This window comes from Notamacropus eugenii, chromosome 2 (genome assembly GCF_028372415.1).
Source record: "Notamacropus eugenii isolate mMacEug1 chromosome 2, mMacEug1.pri_v2, whole genome shotgun sequence".
NCBI lineage: Eukaryota > Metazoa > Chordata > Mammalia > Diprotodontia > Macropodidae > Notamacropus > Notamacropus eugenii.
Genome location: NC_092873.1, coordinates 346,788,608 through 346,815,276, shown reverse-complemented (window position 1 = coordinate 346,815,276; position 26,669 = coordinate 346,788,608). Strand labels below are relative to the sequence as shown.

Here is a 26,669-nt window from a genome sequence, read left to right as displayed (position 1 = left end):
CACAGATTATGCCAGAATGCTGTGGGCAGGTATTTACTGACAACTTGGCCATTCCAGTGACAAAGATGTGTGGAGCAGATGGGTGAGTGGATAAGGAACAGGGAGGTGCCAAGATGGGGGAAGTCTCGGTACTTCATAAAAACATATTAGCTGCCGGTTTGCCCCCTTTGTTTTGGACTGTCTCTTGCTCCTGTATGAGATGGAGAGATGGATTTTTCCTGTAAAAATCCTATTTTGAAGAGAGAGTGCTCCCCAGATCTCTGTAAGAATCCCACAAAGCAGGAAGAGGTCTCTGTCCAAGTTTGCCACTGATGCTCTCTTAGGCTCTGGTAACTTCATTCTGAAGGTTCTTTGAAGCCACCAAGGTCTCCAATCTGGACATTCACAGCTCCAGGCTTGGGGATCAGAGAGCGATGAGGAAGGGAAGGAAGCATTGTAGCAAGAAGGCAACACTGTGGGGTGAAGCTTTCCTTTCCCCAGGTCCCGTCAGATTGCAGGGAGAGGACAGCTTGCTCCGTCATACACAGAGCCCTCCAAGGGCTGAACTACAAACCTTAGCCCCTGCTGAGACTTTCCTGGCAACCCTGACCTAGGGAAGCTCTCCCTTGCCTTGGAACCTGATCACCTCCAAGCCCACTGGGGGCATCTTTTGTTTCCCAGCTGAAGACAGTTGGAAGCAAATCATCCTAATAGTAAACCAAGCCCAAGTACTGGAAGTTTATTTTTGACTCAGCAAATGCCTATGAAGGGGACAAAGTTCTTCAATTCTGTCAGGATGGGGTGGGGGTGGAATCAGGGGAAAGCACAGCTCACCATCCCTGAGCCGACCTGTGTCCTTCCCTGGGCTGGAGGGAGACAGAGCAAGCAAGGCCTTGGTGGTGTTTCAGCTGCTGCAGCTCAGAAGGTGGGCCAGTCAGAAGTAGGTGTTTTGGAGTTTGTGTCTTCTAGAATTGTTGCTCAAATCCAAAAGCTTTTCTTCTTTAACTTCCTTCTTCCCCATCTTGCTTGAAGAGTGACCAGGCAGGGGAGGTCTTGGGAGGGCAGTGCACTGGAACAGGGTCCAATTGCCTGGTGAGGCCACACATGGTACAGGTATCCTTCATTCGGGTGCAGTTGTAGCCTTGCCTCTGAGGCCTCAGGGCCCTAGCTTTAGGCATTAAAGTAATCAGTTCTCAGGCGCCAAGGCCTGCCTTGCCTGTCATTGATGGTTGTGAACACATCATGGAAAAGCTTGGCTTAATCTTCAACATTTTGTCGGGTTTTTTTCTCCCCATCAGCTGGGGCAAGTTGCTGGATTTGTAACTTCAGTGAGAAAAATTCTTACAGGGCCTGCCTGTGATTAGTCGTAGGAAGGTAGTAGGAAGAATCCATCTCCACACCACTAATGCCAACCACAGCCACTGGCTTACATGGACACAAAATTTGGGCTGGGGTTAAATAGACCCGGAGCCCCGGTTTCTTCAAGCACCTCCTCCCTCATCCTATGTATTGAAGTCCATTTACACGACCTCCTGTTGGAATCTGTACTTCCTGTTTGTGCAGTAAGGTAGTAGGGAATTTAAAATGGGCAAGAGGGTGGGAACTTCGGAGCTGAATAAACTGACCCTTAACTTTTCACTCCTTCAAACCACCTCCTGGTGGGAGATTTTTCTCTCGCGTATATGCACACACACACACACCTGCAGTTTCTACCCAGTATGGGCTTTGATGCATCAGCTACATCCAGACCCCTTGTTGCCTCTCCCTACCAGGTCCCATGGCTGGGGCTTATCACCCTAAGTAGTCAGAGAACTTTGGGAAAATCTAAGGGCTGGCCAGAGTTCAGAATGGCCTTCCTCCAGTGATGCAGTTTTGGCCCAGGGAGCCTTTTCTCTGTCTAGTTTTCCCTCCCCCCATGTCCCTCCTTAGGCTTGGGGAAGCTGTTCACCCTAATGGACTTTTGAGAAGAACCCATATTCAGGCCTCCTTTCTTTCAAGTTGCTGTATTCATCTCTTTTTCCACCTGCCTCGTGGCTGTTGAAATAAATAACTGATCCTTATCCTGGAACTGCTCACTTGCTTAGGGGAGTTGGGAACAGGCAAGTTACAAATGGGCACTGCCCTTTATTTATGGCTTACTCTTACACTGGGCCTTGACCCCATGGGGAAGCACAGTTCCTGCACTGTAATCCACATGGTTTCCTAATTAACTTGGGGGGTGGGGTGGGAGGGGTGTTGAACTCATCCTAGCTTAGATTCCTGTCTGTGAATGTCCATAGTATTGTGTGTTTTAACAACTGGTTTACACTGTTGCTGTAAAAGTGAATTTGGAAATAAAGTTATTCCTATGATGAAAATAAAATATACTTTCTTTGTGGGGGGGGGGGGGGGTAGAAAGAGGGGGAGCAATAGGGAGGGCATCCAGGACATTGAGAATTATTGTGCCTAACACTACCTCCACTTCTGAGGGCTTCCTGGCATGGGACTTGGTTTCAGACTCCATCTTTTACTTACCTGTGCAGTCCCTGAGAATCGGCATCATCCCTCACTCATTCTGCCAAATGAGGTCATACAGATCACCTATGTAACATGGAAACGTTTTGAAATCCATTTTTGACTTTCAGTGGACATTCAGCATATGAACTTAGCTGGAAAAGTCAAAAGCCTATCTGAACCAAAAGTTATCACTTAACAGGGATACATTTAAAGTAAAAAGTTGTTCAGATGTTCAGTCAGAAGAAACCTGGTTCTGGACGTTAGCCTTAAAAGGAGCATCTCCAGCACAGAGCTAGGCACAAAAACACTGCCCATGTATGGGCCCTTTGTTATCTAAATGACTAATAATAAGTAGAGGAGAGGTGTAGGGGGAATGTGGCCCAGGAACCCCAGAACTGAATGCCTCCAACAACTTAATTTTCAGCAAGTCATTTAAACAATTAACACCGCAGTTGCCCTGTCCAGATTAAGGATCTGTGCCAGACTAAAAACCACCAAAATCCAGGAGAAAAGATAAGGTATTGAACTCTTCAAAATTATTTTCTTGTACATTTAAAATCTCATGCTTAAGTTTCCACAGTACTCCGGAGTAACTGGAACAAAAGGTCATTTAGACACAGTTGCTTTCCTTGGTATTAGCATGAACAAATCTGAGATTACCTGGGGTTGGTGTGCATACATATAAGTATAAAAATATTAAAAAATTATTTTCCTGATGACCTTAAAGAAACAGGACTATCATATCTGGAGGGAGGGATGACTGAAGTTCCAAGTTTACATGGCTGCAACAAGCCCCTCTCCACTCTAATGCAGGATCTGCATGTGATTGGGAAAGGCAAAGTTATTTCCACTGTATGGGAGTAAATTGTTTGCTTCCAAGATGAGGCTTAAGGACAAGTTTAAGGGCTCCACATTCTTCCTGCTGTTGACTTTAACTGGGTAGCTCTCAGTCTTCAATTTCCCCCCCTTCATGGTTCTAGTTTCCAAATTTGTAACAACACATGCAATAAAAATATATTCCTACTGGGGCCACAAACTGCTTCTCTTCAAGATCCACTACCAGGGTGTGGTAGAAGTTAACTCAGCATGTACTTTTGACACACAATGAACCCAGTCCTAGCTCTGTCCCTCCAGACTTAAAAAAAAGGGGGGGGAATAAAACTAAACCAAAACACAAACAAAGGAAAAGGGAGAAGAAACATAGAGAGAGAAGGCAGAGACAACGAAGAAACTTTTCTTGCTAATCTGAGGGTTCAGGAAAAAGTTTCATGTAGACAATGACAATAATATGAGCATTTCATATATATAGCACTTTTAAGGCTTGTAAAGTGCTTTAATACCGTAACTCATTTTATCATGAGTTAACGTAATAGCCTATAAGGGGAGAGGGGAGGGAAGCGCTAGAAATCAAACATGCAGTCTGAACGTTGGACATCTGACAAGTGGGTTCTGGATTCCTGTTCTGGACCTAAAAGGGTTCTAGATGTAAAACCCACCTAATAAACACTGTCAGGGCCTTCCTGCATTTCATCCCCCTTTGTACTGAAGGGGCCAACAGTGAGCATCACACCAGCTCTGCCGGTACCTCCATCCACAACATGGAGAACCTGGAGGCAGATGACCAGTCCTGGCCAAGGCCGGAGATGGCAGTGCCCCGAGTCACAATAGGATCTGTCCAATGTTTAAGGCAAGAAAAGCCACTGGAGAACGCTGAAACCTTGAGCTCCAAACCTGTGGTGCCCCCTCCACCACCACCTTCAGCTAGTCATAGTGATCACTGTCAAAGGACAGTCCAAGCATCAATTTGGGGGCTTTCTCAGTGAACGTGATAGCAGTGGTGAATGAACTGGGTCTACTCAAACCTTATGTATAAGGAGACCTAGGAAATGGAGCTCAGGACTGGGGTGGAGGAGAGGAAGACTTACAGTATCCTTCAGGAAATTACATCTCACGGGAGGTAGGAAGGGGAAAATTCCTTGAAAAATTTGCCATCCTAGGGCAAGTTAAGGAAGGGAGTCTGGCTCAGAAAAGAACAAGATTTCTTTCTAGCCTTTTGAGAAGTTTCCCTGGCCTGGACTTACTCTTGAAGAAATAGTTCATTTGGGAGAAAAAAATGGGAAGATATTGCCCTGGCTTAGGCTGAGTGGATGAATACTCTGCCTTATCACTGGTCTTCTGGTCTCCCAGTGTCTATCCTGACCCTGAAGGGGAGCAGGTTTTGCCTGGTGTGGTGATTCTCACATAATCTGAAGTCCTGAGGTCCCTCAATCGCTCACTATTACCTAAAGTTCTAACATCAATTCTAATGTCAGGGCTGAAAGAACCCTGAAGAGGACCAAAGTTTTGGGGTGATGATGTGCACCAAGTCTAGGTTCAGCAAGGCCAGAAGTTGATTGTGGGTCCCCAAGTTCAGCTCACTACAAACTATTCTCAATTATTGGGATGAGACTGGATAAAAAATCATAGCCACAACTGGAGGAGATGCAGCATAGGGAAAGAAGCCTCAAGACACTGTCCTGTTACTGGTGAGAGTCTGAAGAGTGAACTTGCTCAGGGCCACCCAGTGAATAAAGAATGGTAAGGACCTGAACCCACAATCTTCCTCACTCTGTATCCAACCGGTGTTCTTTCCACTGCAGCCCCTTACTCATTTGGTATACATACTGTAAGTATATAGTGTTACTCTTACCTCAGAGCCCTCCTCACACTGCGTCCCCCTAAACCCATGACCAGCCCAACCCACACAGGAGCAAGAAGTGCTTGTTCTTGGAAAAACACAGACCCTGGGGCCCTTTTGCCCACCAGGGTCAAAAATGTTTAGTATGGGTGACCTGAGGGTTGTCTTTTGAGAAATACCGAGACTGATGGGACATCCACACATAGAGAGAAAACATGTTCTGGGAAACCTGGCTGAGTGCATTCACTGACACCAGCCTACAACAGAGGGAAGTGAACTCTGAGGTCCCTTCTTGCTCTAAAGTTCTAAGCAGTTCTCCCTATACCTGGCCACAACTAGCTCTTGGATCTGCCTGCGCTGGTCAACCAGGGAATCCAGTAAATCCTGTTTGCCAAGAAAGAACCCAGCAAATAACATCCTGTAACTTTTTTTTTTAATTTTTTTCCCCATTTTTTTTTCTGCTTTTTTTTGGGAAGCACTGTTCTGTGCTCTGTGAACAGAATCAAGACATTAACAAAGATCAGCTTCTCTGAAGAAAAGCATTTCTATAGAACAAAGACAGCTACGGATTCCGCTGCCATTACACAGCTCAAAGCAAGAAAAGAAAATATTTACAAAATACAAGGAGGGGGCTTTTTTTTTTTTTTTGCATTTTTGTGGGTTTTTTTTTTTTTACAATGCTAAAAGGGTTATTCAGAATTTTCAACCTTATAAATAGAAGAAGCACTTATGCATAGGGATATGGTGCATTATTGTTTTTCAAAGAAACAATGACAAACCCTTTAACTAGCAAACAGAAAAAAAGTCACTAATGTTGAAAATTGTGAAAAAACCCCAACCATTAAGCAGTTCATCTACTATTTTTATACGATTACAAAATGGCCAAAAAAAAAAAAAAAGTTATGTCCTTTGTTTTTTTCCTCTTTTTGGTGATGTAATTATACATGAGACAGGCACAAGGCTAAGGAAGATGATTGGGGGTGGGGTGTGGTTGATGGATGGAGGAAGAGACTAGGACATTCCACAGGCAAGGGCCTAAGGGAAGGGGTTATGAGAGAAAGGGCCTAGTTGAGACAGACTATGGATAACTTAGACATGAAGGAAATTTAAGTGATCATCTGAGAAGAAAGTTAGGATGACTAAACTGATGCTTCATTTTCAAACCCTCCTAGTTGGCTGTTTGGGGAATAGTAATATAGGTTGAACCTAAACCCTGCCTGTAAAACAAGACAAGTGAGAAATGTTACTCAATATTTGTCTTATGTGTGTGCAGTAGGGCACATGAGAAAGAGTATATGCGGGAAATGGCGGGGGGGGGGGGGGGGGGACGGGACTGAGCAGCTGAGTTGCTATAGTTAAGGAGTCAAAATAAAGGTAACTAAATGCAGAGGAAGAACCACATGGTTCTTCCAGCCACATAAAAGAAGGACAGCTCAGCCTGTTTGCTGAGAGCTACACACACATTACTGCAGACTGCCTCAAGCAAGACCCTCAGTAGGAGGTGGGAGCCAGTGCTGAACAGAACACTCCAATGCCTGGGCCAAGTCAGCACTCTGATGCTTGGGTTCCAGGTGACAGAAATGGGAAACACCTGATGTAATTCTTCATCACTTTGGAAGAACATGTTTTATCTAAGGAAAAATAAATCTGAAAGTTCAGTGAATCAGTGGGGATGGGGAGCATGCCAGAACCAGGCAGGGTGGGGAGTTAGGGATGGGAAGGGTCTTACCCAGAACTTTTATTTGCCAACTGGAGGAATAGTCCATTGAGGTGTGCCACAAGACAACATGGAAATCAAAAAAGAAAAGGGAAAAAAAGAAAAGGGGGGTGTGGGGTGGTGGAGAGACCAAAACGGTTTCTAAACTCCTTAAATTCACTAAAAACTGTGAAAATTTTCAGCATATGATGTTTGAATATCAAACACAGAGATTTCTGAAGCTTTAATGCCAAGTTAGTGAGTTCGTTCAGTTGGACTCTCAAACTCTACTTGTTCATCTGTGGGTTGGGCGTTGCACTGTGGCTGATGCTGACAGGTGCCTGCTCTTGAAACTAGCAAGAGGAGGGGAAGTGGGTGCACTGTCCATCTCCCGGCCTCCTTTGCCACCTGGGGTACGCCGAGTACAACGGGCTGCCCGCTCCTGCGCATCCAGCTGGTCTTCACACTCCATCTGGGGGCTATGTGCCAAAGGGAAGCTACGCCGCTCCCAGGGTTGGACAGTCTGCAGGGCACAAACAAAGTAGTGAAGGCAAGGTTGTGGTGTGAATACCCACAGATTGCCCTCTTTCTCCCCTTTCCCCATGCTCTGGTTCACAATTCATATAACATGGCCAGGGAAGAAGAGTAAGGGATTAGGGAATCCACTTTGCCTACATAGACCCACAAAGTACACACTCTGGACAAAAACTTTTCCTACAACAGGATTACCTCCAGAATTTGCCTAAGGGCTTAAAAAGGAGAGGACAGCAGGGGGAACGGATGTAGGGCTATGCACAGTCATAAAAAGGGCCCAGTTCTCTAGCTACCCCACCTCTTCCACCCCCTTGCCATATAGAGGAATGAAGTAACTCACCTGTTCATCCAGTCCCAACTCTGGGGTGGAACAACGGGTGTCCTCTATGGATAGATGTCGTAGATTCTCTCGGGCTATAGGAGTGAGGGAGGCAGAAAGCAGGTCTGGGCTGATGGGACTGCGAGGGGATTGACTGTGAGAAAACTCTGAGATTGAGTGGCTATTGCTGATATCAGGAGAAGCAGGCTGTGGAGTAGAAGAGTTGGCATTGCCCAGTTGTGGGGTTGTCCGGCCATCTGATGACCTATAGGACCTGCACCAAGGAATCCAAACCAGAGAGTCAGAGGGAATTTGTGAGGCAGAATTCCAGTCAATCAGGCTCTAATGTAAACTGCATAGAATAGCCTTTCTACCTATTTCCAGGATATCTCAAATTTCCCAACTTTCCCCACAATGGTTCCTACTCTGAGAAGACTGACTAGACTCAAAGCCTTCCTTTTGTAGTTAATACAAAAATACAGATGCTAGGCATCTGCTCATTTCTAACACAGATACACACACATAGACACACACACACACACACACACCTGCATGTATCCAGATGAAACTCAGTCAGGTCATACAAATGGACACAAAGAGAAGCCTATGTAGTACGTAACCAAGGAACACAAATTAGATCCCTCATAGGGCTAAGATTTTTCCTAGTCTGAGACCTGAGGCTCTTGCTCCTAAAACAGTAGAAGTGGAGGTAAACTATAGAAGAGATGACAATGAACTGAGACTATATGGTACAACAGAAATGTAAGGACAGATCTTCTGCCTAAATGTGGCTTTGGTAGGGCACTGTGATATAGAGTAGCATTGGGGTTTGAAGTTGACAGATCTAGGTTTGAATTATGCTGTGTGACTCTGGACAGATCATTAACATCTCAGATTCGTTGTCATTATCTGTAAGTGTTCAGACAAATAAATATCACATGCAGTGTTTACTTCATAGGGCTGTTGTGAGAATTATCTGAAAAAGTGAAACTTGACTCAAGTGCACATTCTGAAGAAAGATCCAGGATTTGAGACAGAATTTTGCCAAAAACTCCAGTAGATTTGCTGGGGCTGGTAAAAGGTGAAACTGAGGGGGGACTAAGGAGTGTACTTGACTAGTTTATCACTCAATTAAAATCACCCTATCCCACCTGACTAAAAGTCAGGACAAGATGCCCAATCAATCTCAATCATACCCTTTAGGATAAGAGCTGAATGAACTTGGAATTTCAATGATGCTGCAGAAGACTTAGTCAAACCCCAGGGGTCATCTATAAACTATTAAACTCATTTAGAACCTGGATCTTTCCAGAGAGCAATTGGTAAAACCCAACACCCTTTCCATGTCCTAAACCACTCAAGTCTTCCCCAAGATACCACTACGTATCTAGCTTCTAAGTGCGTATTTCTTTATGTTATTGCACCAGATTAGAAATGTGAGCTCCCTCAGGGAAGAGACTGCATTTGCCCTTCTCTGTATGCCCCCTGCTTAGCACAGTGCCTGGTATATAGTAAAAGCTTAATACATGATTGCAGATCTAATGATCATATAAAGGCCAACTCTAATCATTACTCTTCTCCACCACAAGAGTCTCTCTCCAAACCTTCAGTACACCACCTCCCTTCAAACGGCAAAGTCATCCTGATCCTACACACCATATTAGAACAAAACCTCTATAAAGGCATGAGAACCCACAATAATATGTGGTTCCACTATGAATGTATAATTCCAGAGAGCACTTCTCACTCTATGAATGGCCCCTGGTCCCAACAGAAGGTGGTGCTCATGTTTAATAAGGACTTCATTCACAACAGCCCCATGGAGCAGGCAATCCAAATATGATCATGTCTTTTTAAAGACACGCTGCCTCTCAAGTCAAACGCCAGTTTATCAGTGCCCCACGGTGGCATCTGCCATCACACAAGTGTCACTGACAGAGTAGACACACATGGGGCCTTCCCTCGTTTAGAACAGAAAAAACTTGCTAACTCTTTACCCTCCATTCACATATTGATATCCACTCGTTCAGGCAGCCCTACCTGCTACCTCGCCGCTGGGGTGGCACACTTGTGGTCCACAACCACCGCGCTCGCTCCATCTCCTCACACTTGGCATGCAGGGCTGCAAAAGCTGCATCCGAGAGGTCCTCAATCTGTAAGGGAGCAGGCTCATTGGCAGCTGTTTTCTCTCCCTTCTTCCCCCAAGACAGTGATTGATAGGGAAACAAAAGAGAGTGAAGGTGGTGGGAAAGAGAGGAGAGGGGTGTGTGTGTGTGTGGGAGACAAGGAAAGAGAACAGTGGACTATGGACTATGGAAAAGAGGAGCTGTGATCTCCAAGACTCTTTCCTGTGAAATCCTTTAGGATAATGAGGATTCAGTGATGATCCTGTCTGTGTCTTACCTCCTCATTCTCCTCATCGGGATTCACCCTCAAAGACTGAAGATCCACCTCTCGCCAGCTGCAAAATACCAGGAAAATAGAATACATAGTTAAGATGTCCTTCAAAGTGTATAGTTGGAACTAGTAAAAGAGACCAAGCATAAGTGTGGATATATAACCCACACATAAATATAAGCATAAGTAGACAGATTATCCTCTACTGGAATGTGGAAAATCACAGCACCACTAGGGGGCAACTAAGAGAAATATTCCCACCACTATGTCTATGTATACTTGAGCAATTAAGTATGTACCAGGAAGATTATCTCCATCTCCTAAGAGTTAAAGAGCTCCAAGTCAGCTTGAGGAGGAAAAGGGAAAACACTGCAAGGAGTGGGGAGTACCTGGGCGTAAGGATCTCCTTGTACTGTAGTTTTTCTACACGTGTTGTTGCAGCAACAGACATTGGGATCACAATGTTGTTAATGTCAAATGAACTTTCTCCACGTCTCCTCCTTACAGGTTGCTGCAAGGCAATAAAAGCAAGTTTAACTTGGAGACACAACTGCTGCAGGCTTCAAACCATCTGTTGAATGGCTTCATAAAATTTATCACTAAACCATAATCATTTGAAATGTTCAGCTCAGTTGCCTATCCCAGCTACAGAAGTCCCTTACATGGGCAGGCTCCAGGAGTGCCGATTCTCATATGTGCATCTCAAAACCCAGGTACAGACTCCTCAATTTTCCGTCCCAGACAATCTGTGAGGTAAAATCCCCCACAGTTCATAAAGGCAGGTCAATCTTTAGTGGCACTGCATAAACTTTTCATATTTTTAATTCACTGCTTTTCTCTTCTTGTTCTTTCCACTGTCTGCCCCCCCCATTATTTTTTAGTATCAATGATGACATTCAGAACTCACAAGAGTTCCGAATGTGTGTGTGTGTGTGTGTGTGTGTGTGTGTGTGTGTCTGTGTGCGCGCGCGCGCATGTCTTCTAGAGGGATGGACATAGCTGAACAGGTCAGAAGATAGCCATGTGCTATGGAGGGCATTCTCCCTGGGGATTCTGAACTCGTTAAGCTGAGTCACCTTGCTGTTCACCATCCTCCTGCCCTTTCAATGCTCAGATCGCATCTAGCAGAGGTTAGTGATGGGACAGAGGGAAGGTGGGGGCACCCATAACAGGGGGCCTTGATACAGCCCTCCCTTAAAATGATTTCTTTTTAAAGGAAGCTAAAAAGATCAACATCCAACAAATAAAGGATTCCACAGGGTCCAGCAAGACAAGGAGAATGTGCAACCGTTGGGAAGCCTAAGGAGTAAATGGAGGAAGCTAATGCTTCCCCTTTAATGGGAAGAGAATATCCAATTGGGCTTGCTGCCCAGATGCCCCCAGGAAGGCAGGTGGCAAATATTCTGGTCCTGGAGGAGACTGGAAAATGAACAGTAAGCTGTCAGAGGCCAAAGGGAAACAGTGGGATGACAAACATGCTACCATGGTGACCATACAACTGCAATCAAACCCAAAACACTAGGGGAGTGGTATCCTAAACATAGGATAAAGAGACTATGAGAAAAGTGACTGTTCTTGCCCTATACCTTGCACAAAAATTTATTTCAGCCACTCAGTAGTTGAAGAAATCATAAAAGACAATGTGGGGACAATAAACAGATAAGGATCTTAATGGCTAAACTTTTTACCCTGAGTTCTGCTGCTGTGTGGCCATAATCCATTAAATTGCCCTCTTTATCTGCTTCCTTCTTTAATTTCTAAAAGGAAATTTTTAATTTAGCCCATCTTATAGAACCATTATAGCTGGTAAATAGAAGTGTCTGTAAAGTGCTTTGTAAATCATGCCAACAAGGTTTTTGGCTATGGGTCACTGAAACAAATTACTTCTGATCCCCTCAAAAGTAGACTAATTTGTTAAGTTCTTGTATACACAATGCATGTTTGACTATACTGTATGTATAGCCCCCAAAATTTCACTAACTTATAAAAAATTTCCCTTTATTATTATGCACCTGACACAAACATAAACATTTCTCCACGGACAAGGAACAGAAAAGAGAATCTTTACTACGTATGGCTTGTTTTTGTAAAGACACATTTCAAATTTACCATGGTATATTTCTAATACTACTACCCTTGTCTGTGTTCCTTTGCAAAATTCATTCTGCTTTCCTTTGTGAATTCTTAACACCAGAAGGACCAAGCAGCATCAACTGACCCAGCGCAAATTTTTGTCCATAAAGAGGATGAACATTTTATAATAAAGTAAAATTATCATCATTTTTTGCATCAATTGCTACATCTGGTCCTTCTAATGTAAAAATGATTCACTGATGCTCTTTTTTTCCTCCTTTTCTTTGGCATCACAATGGCTACCTCTTCTCCCCCCAAAGCTCTCCCTTATTACAAGTAAGTCACACAAGTCCATACGTTAAGAGTATAAAAAAAAAAAAATCACCTCTTCGCTAAGAGGTGCAAAGCATAACACTCAAAGTCTTCTGGAGTCATGGTTGGTCACTACACTAATTAGAGTTCTTAAGTTCTCATAACTGTTTTCCTTTATACTGTTGTAGCCACTGTATAAATTGTTCTCCTGGTTAGAACTCCAGTTCCTACGAGTCTTCCCAGATTTCTCTAAATCCATCTTTCATGTTTTACATCACAGTAATATTTCATTATATTCATATACCATCGTTTGCTACTACAGATATTTTCGTACACACGGCTTCATCTCTTTGGACCATAGGCCTAGCAATGCTACCACTGGGTCAACTGATATTCTCTGTCTGGTAACTTTTTGAATATAATTCCAAACTGCATCCCTGAGAAGCTCAATCAATTCATTTTGACCAACAGGACATCAACGTATCTGTCCTCCCACAGTCCCTCCAACAATTGTCAATTTCCTTTCCTGTTATTGCTATTTGATGCCTAATATTTCTAGAGGGGATAGTCATGTAGGTGCAATACTTAAGATTAGGAAACCTATTGGATGGATGTGAGCTGTAACTTCATAATTTTTTTTAATATTTTTTTTTTTTTTACCATTAGTTAAATTAATAATAACCACAGCAGAGGTGTCAACCTTGGCCAAGTACTCTCTAACCAAATTTAAATCTAAGTGGGAAATGATTAACAAAATAAATAAAAATATAACAGACAATATAAATTTGTGGCTTTTTAAGTCAATATGCAGTCAGCAGGGAACCATTTCTTTCTGAGTTTGACACAACAGACGTAGAGCACCTTTTATACAGTTTTGATCCCTAACTTTTAATACTCAGTTTAAGAGAATGCTGTGCAGAGATAAAGATTGCTTTGTACTCCCAAACTACTAGGAATCTAGAATCTAGAAAACGTCCATCTGCCTCGCTGATGCTAATAATCTAAAGGGAGCATTAGCATTCAAAAACAATTATGGGGACTGTGGATTTTGAGCTAGAAGGGACCTCAATGTTTAATTAAGTCCAACTGCTCATTTGAGTTTCTTTATTTTGTAGATGAGGGGAAAATCTTTAAAGAATTTAAGCAGCTGGGGCAGAATTTGAATTCAGGTCCTTCTGGTCCCAAGTCCAGCACTTATCTACTCTAGCACTTCTATCTATACCTATAAAAACCTTTCCACAGCAGGATTTGAGGGACAGAGAAGGAACTTGTGATTTTACTGAGATGGGGAGGAATTCCCAGGTAAGGGGAACTCCCTTTACCAATGCACACTGTAACTTTATTATTCCAGGGTCACACATTCAACAAAGATCAGGTATGACTTGAACCCAGGTGTAACTTAAACCTGACTTTGAGGTATGTTTTCTATCTACTATAATATCCTATTATCTATTCAGAGAGCAAAATATTTACAACTTACAAAGTACTTTGAATCCTAACAACCCTGTTAAGTAGAAAGTAACATTTTCCCTATTTTATAGATTACAAAAGTGAGGCTCAGAAAGTTTAAGACATTTGCCCTTGGTCAAACAGCTACTACTAGAACTTTTAGCAACAGTCTAAAAAGGTAGTAAAAAAATTAAAGCACAGACTTATTCTTTCAAAACCCAGAGAAACTGTCACCCAAATCCTAATTTAGCTTCTAAAAACCTATCATTTTCCACTGATTAAGACTCCTTTGATTACAATACAGGATCAATGAGGCCAAACTTGATGCCTGCAATGGTCAATTTCAGTGTGTTCCAAAAGTCATGAATGGCCCTCCCAGGTCCGAGTCATCTTGCAGCAGAGGCTAAGAAAGCTAGTCAGTAAGACAATGTGGATGGATGGCACAGACCCTTTCCCACAAATGAGTAAAATACAGCTATAAGAATAGATCCTACTAACATTACGTCAGAAGCAGCATCTATCCGCTTATACAAAAACTGGTGCATTATTGTGATCTGGAGTTCTAGACCACCCCCCAATCTATTTCTTCTGTGATTTCAGGTTTCTTGGAGGGATTAGTCACTGTCTCCATCACTTAAATTGCTGCAATCTTCAAAAGAGGACATCTGTTCACATCCAAACCAAATACTTACAGACGTGGTAACTGTGCCCTGGGAACTTGAGCTGGTGGGCACAGAGCCATCTGATGAGGTGGAAGAGGAGAGCTGTCGTACCAAGGGGCTGGGTGGTGGGTGGTGGGTGACAGCTGTCAAATAGCTTGAACTGCCTACATCTGTGTGATGTTTCAGCACTGCAGTGGTTAAGAGAAAGAAGAGAGAAACATAAATGGTTAAATTCCCTTAAGCAGTTGCATGTTTAGCTCAAACTGAAAATGCCAGTGAAACACATCTGATATGAAAAAGCCTTCAAAGCCTAGAGGAGTAAAGAGACAAAAGCAAACTAGGTTTGGTGGGAGGTGGGTGGCTAGGAAATTGTTATAGCAGTAGAAGTGCCCCGCATTTTAGTAGCAGTAGGCTTCCCACCACTTTGCTGCGTCCCTAGAACCTGAAGGGCAAAGATAATTGGGGGAGGGAGGGGAATTGAGAGAAGCCCAGGTGGCCTCAGAAAGCCTTGAGCAGACACAGGTGCAGGTACAGGTGCCAGGCCTGGCCCTGGCTGCCTACCTTCACTTCTCTCAGATGAATGGTCTCGCAATCGCATTTTGCTCTGGTTTGGGTCATGCACAGGTGGAGGGTTGAGCAAGCGCTCTGCTTTAGGCGCTGTAACTCTCTCTGCCATGGACACAGCCATTACATCATCTAAGTGCTGCCTGTGGGTCTTGTCAGGCCGGGTTTGGTGATGGGAGAGCTCTGAAGAGTGGAACAGAAAAAGAGCTATGCAATGTCTTCTTTCCTTTCTCTTTCTGGTTGAGGAAGGGTGCCTGAAGATGCTGAGCTCTCATGTCAATTGTGCACTAACTCCAAATCCCCAGATTAGCAAACTGGGGGTGGGGGAAAGCACAGCCAGTGGCAGGTGATCAGGTCTAATATCATTGCTGGATAATGACATCACACCCTCCAAAGAGCCTCGAACTTGACTTACATATTCTGAAAAGGGTTGTGCCTTTATTCAATTCAGTAAATATTAATTAAGCAGCTATGTACACAAGAAAGGTAGCTTACTGTAGTGGAGAGAGAGAGCCAGTAATGGAGTCAGGAAGACCTAAGCATAAGGCCTGTCATTGGCACATCCTTGGCATGGCAGCTAAAGATGTTACTGAGCCAAGCCACTCAGTATCCCAGGCTATTCTCTAAGACTATGAGATGCAGTCATAGCTAATCTGCATTGGTAGAGGGAGCTTTCTCACCAGGTAAAATGCTCTACATGAATGAAATCACAGATCTGGAACAAAAAGGGTGTACTAAAACTCACTATTGTTAGGTTCTGAGGACACAAAGACAAGTCTCTATCCTTAAGAAACTTACATTCTAAGGCTAGAGGAGAGAGAAAGGAAAAAAATCAAGAAACCCATATGAAGAAAAGTGATTAAAAAAAAACATGAAGAGAAAGAGCAGTCGTCCAGACAGTGCTATGTGAATTTTGCTTTCAGTTGGAAGTTGGGGGGAATAGATGGGAGGGCTTCAAGTGAAAGAACAGAAGGACTTCACCAAGCCTGGAGTGCAGCAGGAAGAACCCATTTCAGGCACAGAGAGACAACATAAGCAACAGCATAGATACCTGAGAGAGGATGAGAAGAATGAAAGGTTGCACAAAGTATATGAAAGAAAGGAGTCATGCAAAATAAGCCTGGAGCCAGACTGTGAAGACTACTGAATGCCAGGATAAGGAACTTATACTTCAGTTGATAGGTAAAGAGGAATCAGTCATTTTTGAATGGTTATCAGCAGCAAATTAAGATTATTAAAGAGACAGCAGTGTGAAAGAAAAGAAAGAGACTGAAGGTAGAGAGATCACTCAGGAGGCTATTACAGTAAGCTAGACAAGAAGTGTTGAGGGGGCCTCAATTAGGATTGTTGGAGGAGTGGAAGGAACAGATGTTAAGTAAGACTTCCAGAAGCAGAATTGACTGGATGTGGGGGTTAAAGGAGAGACAAGAGTCAAAGACAATTTGGGGTTTATAGCATGGCTGAAGGAGTCTGACTGTACCATCAGCAGTAATGGATCTTAAGGAAAGGGGTAAGTCAACTAATATTAACTACAGGCTGATCTAAAAATAACCAGGGTTGTTGTATCTTCCACAGGTCTCCCTCCAAAATCCAAGAGTATCCTGAATAATAATAATAATAATAGCTTATTTCTCCAAAATTCAATGGAGTCAGAATAGGTGGATTTCCCAATGAGTTTCAAATATCTCTTGGCCAACAAGTATTCCCAACAAGGCATGTTGACATATCAAATAATGGAGACTATATGAGAGTTCCCAAGAATAGACAAAGAAATAGAAGATCTCCTAACAGACATGCACACACCTTATCACACCTTTCACCCTTCTCTCTCCCCCAAACTTACTGGCTGCTGCTAGAAAGGAGTTGACCAACTTGTGCCTATCTTTACGAACAGGGTCAGGAAGGCTGCCCGGAATGGGTGTTCTGTGCTTGAGTGAAAGCTTTTTGGGAGGTTTGATTTTCTCAAAGGGCTTGTTCTGCCACTGGGATTTCAGCATACTCTGGAAGTGCAGGCTTGTGGGAACATCTATAGGAGACACAAAACAACAGTGTAGGTCAGTTAAAAAAATCTATATATCCTTATCCCCTTGGCATCTCGCCCTATATTAAATGAGTTTTAACCATTTCTAACCACAGTGTTCATAAATGAGGAACCTGTCTTATCTCTACCTCTTTATTTCTTCCCTAGTCTGACAATAAGCTTAGCACATTTTTAAAGAGTATGTTTTCCCCACAAGCAGGTCATTCAGTAAGTCAAGGAAGGTTTTATAAAGGGCTTAAGTTTTCCCCCTTTAATAATGTTTCTATCTACAAGAACCCTAGGTCTCTTAACCTGATCCTCAACTAGTAATTCCTTCCCTAAAGGAACTCTTTTTCTTGTTATAGTATACTGATGGTTGATATTCTGACCAGTGAATGTGGAAAAAGTTCAGGTGCTGTTAACAAGAAGGTTCTTTATATGTAAGAAGGCTACAGATTAAATAACCTCTTGATTCTCAGGAACAGTTGGAATAATCTCCCTGGCAGGTACCAAATTCCATCAATGAGAATCTGAGTATTACAGAGCCTCTCTCAAAGGATTTCATGGCCCTCACTCTCCAAAGCAACCTAAGCTACTGAGCCTTCATGGAACTTCAGTAAACATTTTTTAAACATGAGCATTTTATTATTTATATATTTTGACCAAGACTGCTAACAGTTTGAGAGACTTTTCTCCAAAATCCTTGTATCTAATTGGGAATTTCAGATTATGATTTTTCCTATCCTATCTAGTATTGGACTCATGTCTTTTAAGCTAGAAACACAATTTTAAAATCTAAAACTATCAATAGAAAAGAATATTTACTTTGTGATCAATATTTAAATACAACATCCAGGGGCACTTCAGTCTTTAAAAATAAAAGTTTTACTACATGCAGTCTGTTCCCCTTTACTCACTCAATAAACTCAAGTGCCACATTTTTTCCTAAAAGTCAAGACCCCCACATGATTTATGCTTAGAAAAGAGAAGTAGTGAACTGACACACATTAAAACATTTTTGACTAATTAGTAGGTTAAAGAACAATATCATGTTTCTTGGATAGCTTATATAGAACTTAAAGTTGAAATTCATGTATCAACAATACAAGGAGAAAGGCTGAAGAATATGCATGCTCATACTACAGCATGCTTGGGAAACTACTGAGATGTACTCCAAATACCATTTGGCACTTGTTCTAGAACAGAAGCATCAATGGACCCAATAAGCACTTCCCCTTCATTCCCTCAAGTGGGCAAGGTTGATCCTGGAAGACTCCAAGTTCTGTTCAAATATGGTTCCTGCTTTTGAGAGGGCTATGACACAGGCCAAGGTAAGTCTGTGTTCTATCACCAGTTCACCTTTACTGAAAGCATTTTCCTGATAGGAGTCCTGGGAGGTAGGTTATGATTTCACAGGAGAAGGGAGTTTTCAGGGAGGAACTCTTTCCATTGGTACAGACCTGCACTTTCTCTGGTATTCCAGGCTTTATAGGTTTTCCTAGGAGCACTGACAGGCAAGTAACTTGCCTGGAGTTACATAGCCAGTAGTATGTTAAACATGTAAACCCAGTTTTTCCTGATTTCAAAGTCAGCTTTCTATTTATTACACCATAATGCCTCTGTGATATGGATATTACAGATATGGCAACTTGCCTAGATTCACACAGTTATTAAGTACAGTATTAGAATTAGGATCAGAACCCATATTTTCTGATGACAAATCGAGTGCTTCCCCCTAACCATAAAATATGGTTTTATTATACCACACAGTGTATCAATTTGCTGGAACACTTTCATAAAAAACTGAACAGTAGTAGTACTTCAGTTGACTTTCACAGTTGACAGTCTACAAAAAAATCTACCCAAGAACTGTGAATTTAATTTCATGCTCTTGCTGAATGAGGAAAATTCCAAGTATCCAAATGTATTAAGAACTTGTCTTATTTAAAAATTGAAACATAACTCTAGTTTTGAGCAGGATTAAATAATAGAATGGTAAGAAAGAAGTCTGCAATAAATGAGAACAAGTACCTCAGGGAGAGGTCGTTTATGTTCTAAACAGCATAAGTGATTTTTTTAAAAAGTCTGTCAGAGAAGAAACCTATTTAAATGCAGGCTTTTAGGGTTTTGGTCAACTAGAAGGAGCAAGCAGAAATTTACTAAAGTTACTCAGAATTATTCCCTTGAAAAGCTTTCCCTCATGGCTCTTTATTTCTTCAAGTAAATCTTATGATTACTAAAGAACATTCATTTCTCCTTCCACTGCTTTAGGTGGCATGATCTGAGAAAATGTACAGATTATCCCTCCACAGGCAGGTAAAAATGCATGCACTTCTTTGACCAGCAGGTGGCAATCTTGACCAAGCACTTAAGCTTCTGCTTTGAAGTTCATGCTTTTCACCAAAGTTATTACATCATCTGCATTTCCAGTTAAAGATTAACTGGACTTAATCAAGCAAGCTAACAAAGGGACAAAGCACCTCCCATAGCAGTGCCAAATGGTTATTACACACTCATAACCACCATCAGCAGCAGCACCAGGGAATTTCTCAGGACTCACTGGTCCCCCTAGGCTTTACCAAGGCTGAGAGCCTGAAGAAGCCCTGCATCTGACAAAATGGAAGCATGTTAAAAACTAAACAAAACAACAAAACAAAACAAAACGCTCCACTCATAGTGTCAAGCTAGGAGCTTCTGCACAGCAGGCAACCACAGTGAAAATCAGGAACTCTACTGAAATCAAGAAGAATGGAATGTAGTCACACAGAACACAGGTACGTAAAATTCATTATTCTCTGTTTAAAAAAAACAAAACCCCAAACTGGATAAAATTAGAAAACTAAATAGACTGAACATATATCCATAAAGTCAAAGACTGGAAAACCTGAAACATAAAACAAACATTTAAGTCCTTTTTTATCTGTCTACCTTCCCCTAAGGAATCTGGGTTTGAGTTCATTTCCAGACTCTGAGTACCCGGACAAATAACTTCATCTCTCTCTAAACCTATTTCCACATCTGTAAAATAGGAATGAAAATCCTTTACCTACCTCATATGGTTGCTATAATGAAAACATGTAAGAGGTAGCTAGGTGGTACAAAGAAAAAGTACTGGGCCTAGAGTCAGGAAGGCGAGTTCAAATCCTGCCACAGAAACTTACTAGCTCTGTAACCCTAAGTCACTTAATCTCTCAGCCTCACTTTCCTCTGTAAAATAAGGATAATAATTGTACCAACCTGTAAAGATCTACATAGTGATAACAGCAGCTCCCAACGTATAAATGAGCTGCATTCCCAAAGTCAGTTTATTCTCAGTTGATTGGCATAAAGGAAGCATTTTCTCATAGAAAGAATGTTGTACAAAGTAATTTAGGTTCCCACACCATCTCCCAAACCTATTTATATCTATAATGTAGCAGTACTTTATACTATGTAACTTCCATAGGGGGTGCAACAATGTTTCCATGAGGAAAATGCTTTCAGATTCCTAACTTATATAATTACATAATTCTAACAAATAAATCTTTTACTGCTACAGTCCTAGAAGAGGGGTGGGGACTTCTTTCATTTCTTAACCTGCTCCCAACCTGTTAAGTGACTGTTACAGATACCCCTAGCTTATGTTCTGACTCACAATAAAGTGCAGGAGGGCTGTAGTGAATGGAGGGGAAAGGTAGGTAGTGGTGTGGCAAAACTGCTTGGTGCCTGCTCGGGGAGTGGGGGTGGGGGCTGCATGGCAGAGGGTCTGTTGTAACAACAGCAGCAGCAGGTGAATGGGGGAGAAGTCTTGAGACCAAATGGGTAGTAGGTCTCTAGAAGTCTTTTTGTAAAATGCCCCAAGGTAATAATGGATGTGTGTTCCTCCTTCGTTGCCAAAGAAGAGAAATGGTGACATGACTTGCACTTGACTTTGTTTTGAATGAGGGAGGGCTGTGCAGGTCACCAGCCTCACTTCGGCCAGAGCCATCTGGATCCAGTGACCAGATATTCATCAGGATGACTGGAGATGACCCAGGATGAGGCAGTTGGGGTTAAGTGACTTGCCCAAGGTCACACAGCTAGTGAGTGTCAAGGGTCTGAGGTGAAATTTGAACTCAGATCCTCCTGACTTCTGCACTGGTGCTCTATCCACTGCACCACTAGCTGCCCAATAATGGATGTAAAAATTGCCTGAAAAAAATATTCTCATGGCTATCAACTGAAGGTTTGAAGTACGAGTTTTGTCCTTTATATGAGCAAAACTGTAGGTGCTTCATCACAAAATTTTATTTAGAAAACAAAAATCCTCAGCAACAAACAAATCATACCCCCTTCTTAAACATTCATCAACGTAACATGAACTGTTGCCGAAGGTACAGGCTGGGTCAGATGAGCTAGCTCTAAGGTCCTGCCTTGGCTCTGCGCCTTTATTAACACTTCAAGGTCTGCTGTCTATGGTTGCTGTGGCTGTCATTTTGGGGGGACCCAATCTGCAATTTCATCCACAGAAAGAATTCCATAAATGGAATGCTTTGCAATGATGCAAAATAATGAAAGATTCCTTTGTAATTTGAGTCTCAAAGACAGGTTAAGTAACGAGCCCATGGTCTCACTGCTAGTAAGGATCAGATACAGAACTGGAACCCAAGTCTCCTGATCACCAAAGAACAATTTCTCTTCACTGTGCCAGGATGTCCCAAAGCTGCATCTAAACGGGTTGATTTTCTTGGAACAGGAAGAATGGATTTCTCTTATCAAAGTGGCCTAGAAAGTGTTACTACTACTACGTAGTAGCTTCAGTCCAAAACAGCCAGATGCCCATACAAATGAGCAGTTTTTTGTACACAGATGCTCATACCATGTCGCTATGGGCAATGACTAAAGACATACACTAGAATTGGGCAGAGAGAGAAAACTGGAACCACTGGGCAGGCTGGTATACATCTGGCTACAATCCAAATAGAAGAGGAGGAACTATTAATTTACAGCACAGATAAACATATTTTTAATACTTTTCACTAATAAATTCTAAGATTTATTTATCATTTCTGGTCCCAAATCTCATGGTCTAAGTTTCTACTGAACTCTAATCTTTTCACCTCTCCTTACCAAAAGTTACGTGGTGGTAGAACATCTTAGAACTCATGACTTTCCACAGTCAAAATTAGTCTTGGGCAGTAGGACACAGGGAGCTGTGAGGTTCAGGGTCAAGAGAAAAAAGCAGGTAAAGAAGTCAGCTGATGGGCTATTAATCTGAGGAAGATGAGATTTAGGATAGTGAGCTAAAAAAAAAAAATCACTTGTTTTCAGAATGCACTGTTACAAAGAAGCAGCAGCCATTCTGTGGGTCTGTAAAGCTGGATTTTGCTTGGTAAAAAGAACTCTCCAACTACTATGGAAGAGCTGGACTTAAGAAACAGTAACATCCCCCATCATTCTAACTGTTAAAACAAAGGTAGATGAGCATTTCCTCCTAGAGAGGTTGGATTAGAAGATCTCTAAGATTTTCGTCCAAATCAAAGATCCCATGATCTCTTCAGGAATCCCATGAAGAAAGTCATTCTCTGTGCCTTTGGAAACTGAAACTCTGCCAAATCTGAAAGGTATTCTAAGCCTCTGCAGCAGAGCAGACCTTGGCTATTTTTAGGCATAGCTCTGACAAACAAAAGCAAGTCAGTGATGCCTCAATCTCAGAGCAAAATGCAAATAGTTCAGGCTAGACTTGTCTATGTTGCTGGGGCTGTATATCTTAAAACAGGACATCCTATACTTTTCCTATTCACTGGACTACTCAGCTAACAGAACTATTTTTTGATACTCCTGATTATGTTTATTTTCAAGACTGACTAACCTTAATGCTGCCTTTTTAAATATGCTAAGCGCTTAACCAAAGTATAAGCTAAGTCTGACATCTCTACGCAGCTTTTACATGCGAGCATTACACTCATGTTCCTAACATCACAAAGCCTTATGCAACACTCAGTTTTTCTAGCCCCTTGGAATTCTACTTTCGGCTCTTTCAGAGAATTGAGGTTATGTTAATTATATCCAGCAGATATAAAGTTTCCTCTTACTGTATTGAGCGTATCTAAGTGAAAACTCTTTCATTGTACAGTAAGACAGTGTCTCAGTAATGAAGTACAAGAGGATTCCCTCCATACCCCACCCTCCCCTGAAGTCAACTTGAGCACTAGATCTGATAGTCAGGAAATCCAACTTACCATCTGGGAATGCTAGTACAGGATGAACACAAGAGTCCAACTGGGAGAGACGCTCCAAAAGGGGAGCTTCATACTGGATCTCAGGAGGCATTGTACTACCACCACTGTTTAAACCACCACAGAGTACACAGGAAACATTCACATCACAGCTGCTTCGTATAGTACTGCTTCTGTGAACCTATAAAGGGGCAAACAACAACTATGAGCACTTGGATCCTAGTAGTAAATAACCCAGATGCCCATGCATTGCGCTTTATTCCTTGTGAGGTGGGGGGGAGGGGGGGAAAGAGAAGGTAAAGTAATTCTAGAACTCCTAATATATAATAACTCCGCTGGCAGTTGGCATCAGCAGTCAGTCAGGGTACTACAGATTTCCAAAAACATCTTGACAACAAAATTTAGGATGTACCACGCTATGGTAGAAGGAGTACTCTAATGAAATCATGAAAGCTCTGTTCTGGGTTCAACAGTGATACTTCATAATTCTACAATCTTCAGCACAGAACTTAACCTTGGTGATCCTCAGTTTCCCCATCTTTAAAATACAGTAAGTTGAGTAGATACTGAGTTTCTTTCAAGTTTAAACATTCTATGTCCTACATATAAAGAGGTGGAACCTGACACATTAACTACGGTGCACATCTGCAATACTACTGAAGGTACTTGTCCCCTAACGCACAGAATTTTTAATATTTATATTAATCTTTACAGAGTCGTGCTTATATTCAATTTGGAATTCATTCTCTTTCTTCATTACCCCCCCACTTCCTGTACAAAAGGAAGATGTCTTAATATTTACTAGATTCATGTGTTGATCAGCATTTCATCTTTCCTGAAAACTCACTGTAAGGTAATAACGACCACAGCCCAGTAGTTTTATATACTGATAAAGGACATCTCTGCTGGCTTCTGAGAAATGTTTTTTCCAAGTTTTATCCTAACCTCCCTTTTTAAAAAAAAAAAAAAAACAAATACAGTACTACAATTTCTCCAATATTTGACAAGGGCTAATGTGATTTACAAGAGTGTCCAAAACAGACAATTGGGTCATAAACATTTGCCTGTGGGGTTCACCATGCCAGCTGCATGTGGAATGCTAGCCATACATTTACAAGTTGTGGAAGATTCAGAATTACATATGATATCTGAAAAGGCCTTCAGATTACTAGGAATCTAGTGCTCTGTGTACTTATTATAGGTTAGAACCATTTTAGAGAGAAATGATAATAGTAGCAGTTTGTCATGCAATTTCTTCATCATTTTGTATTCTTGATCAAATTCCAAATTTAGAGGGGAGTTTCTTTTTCCTCTCTAATCCAAGAAGATCCAAGATAAATCCTCTTACAGCAACACGGCATAAATTCAGAATGTGCCTAATTGCTATGAACAAAACTTCACTGATTGTTTTATCAGTGTCCTTGTGTATACTTTTGACTCACCAGTAGCTGACAGCATCAGGGGCTGTATTATTGTTAAATCAGAAGACCTGGGTTTAAATTCTGCCTCTATCACATCTTACCACGGCAGGACAGTCCCTTTTCTCCCTCAGCCTCATTTTCCTATGTCAAAAATGAAGTTCTAGATGATCCCTACAACTTCCTCCAAAGCTAAATGCAATGATTCTATAGGGTAAAGATAATGGACACAGAGAAACTTTTACAGTTACGATGAGAAACTGTTTGACTAGCACGGGAACAATGGGAATGGAAAAAAAATTAGCACTTAAATGCATTTCATCTCATTTGATTCTCCTAACACTGAGAGGTTAAGTAGAAGATGCAAAGAACTTGTTGATTGATTTGAGCTGGAAGCAACAAAGGACAGAGTTATAGATAAGACCATTTAGAGGTAGAAGGGAGGGTCTCAAGTCTAAAAGACAAGAAGGAAGGAGTTGTTGGAAACAAACTAGAAAGTAGGGATACATTTTTAGGAGGGTGGGGAGTGACAGAGAGTTAGAATATTAACATAACAAGTTTAAAAGCACTTGATTGCAACCTACAAAGGTTTGTCACCATCTACTTATGTCTCTACTGTGATAGGACTATAAAAAATTCTTAAAATGCACAGTGAAAAGGGTACCCATACTGGCCACCAATAGAAGAGTTCTGATCCTAAAATACGTTCATCCTGGTCTGTAAAAGAGAAAATTAACAGTCCAAAAAAGACAGATTAATTAAATTTGTATTAAAAGTTTTTGACTGAAATTTTAGAGGTTTATCCCAAGTTTTTACATTTAAAATTCCATCTCCAATGTGTCTAATTATCAATAACTGAATGGCTTTGATAATAGTCCTTGAAGCCATACCTAGCACTTTGACAATCAAATTAAAGGGTTAGTATTGACTTAGCTAAGCAAAATCTTTATACTTTTGTCTCTACACTGATGAATAGCTGCACTTTACACAGGAACATTACAGACTGCATTTTTTGGGGAGCTACACAATTTCTCTTGGATATTAACATTCAAAAGACCAGGAATGCCTCTGTGAAGAGCCCAATGATTACAACCAGTGATTTCAACCAAAAATTCTCTGAAAGCAGAATTCTAATTACCCATCATCACTTCTAAATTCTTGACTTCATAATATCCTTGATAAAAAAAACCTTAGGTCTAAGGCTAGGGTTCAATAGCAAAAAGGAAGACCAGAAAGGGAAGCAGGGGCAGAAGTACTGATGATGGAAGAGAATAAGATTTGGCACCAAGCTTCAGTTTCAGGCAAGGTGGGGGAAAGAATATTATTAAGACAACTGGAGGAAGTACTCTGGAGAGTTCCAAGGGGGAGGTAGGGTTGAAAGTAAAATGCTGAATCAAGAAGGCCAGATATTATGGCTTGGTTTGGGGTAGGAAAAACACTTTAGATAGGCCTGGTCTGTATTTGAAGTAAGCTGTTTCTTTGCTATGGTTAGGCTTAGAGAAAGTCAGCACTCTGTCAGACACAAAGTTGGGACAGTGTATGTCACCGAGATTTTCATGAACAAATTGTGTGAATAATGGCGAACCCATTTGCTAGCTGGTTTTTCCAGGGTCACTCACCTTATCCTCAAGGGCAGGTACTAGTTTCTTGTGTAGAATATGGGTTCTGTGATAATATGAAAGCATGTCTCTCCCAGGTCTTCAACTAATTAGATTTCATCAATCATCAATAATAATTCTAGTGCTTCTATGGTATCACACTTAATTGTCCTTTTACTACCACAATTTAACAAAATAAAATTAACTCTCTAAGATTCAAAACTACAAGATAAATCACTGTAGAAGTTTGTCCTTTTAACAACAAGAATTACTGAAAC

At 41.6% G+C, this 26,669-nt stretch overlaps 1 protein-coding gene across 10 annotated transcripts in view; it reads right to left on the bottom strand.

Annotated features, from left to right (window-relative positions):
* Positions 1-5,568: 5,568 nt before the first annotated feature.
* Positions 5,569-26,669, bottom strand: part of KANSL1 (KAT8 regulatory NSL complex subunit 1) — a 229,203-nt gene continuing 208,102 nt past the window's right edge. For 8 of the 10 annotated variants that reach the window (XM_072645924.1, XM_072645922.1, XM_072645923.1 and 5 more), the window contains 9 exons: positions 23,379-23,556; positions 17,002-17,184; positions 15,156-15,341; positions 14,625-14,782; positions 10,488-10,609; positions 10,105-10,162; positions 9,742-9,854; positions 7,723-7,975; positions 5,569-7,371 (listed from right to left, as the gene is read on the bottom strand). In XM_072645924.1, the coding sequence (XP_072502025.1) occupies positions 7,144-7,371; positions 7,723-7,975; positions 9,742-9,854; positions 10,105-10,162; positions 10,488-10,609; positions 14,625-14,782; positions 15,156-15,341; positions 17,002-17,184; positions 23,379-23,556 (1,479 nt within the window). In that variant the 3' untranslated portion in view covers positions 5,569-7,143. The remainder of the gene's footprint in view (positions 7,372-7,722; positions 7,976-9,741; positions 9,855-10,104; positions 10,163-10,487; positions 10,610-14,624; positions 14,783-15,155; positions 15,342-17,001; positions 17,185-23,378; positions 23,557-26,669) is intronic. The other 2 variants (XM_072645928.1, XM_072645929.1) reach the window with 1 other exon arrangement.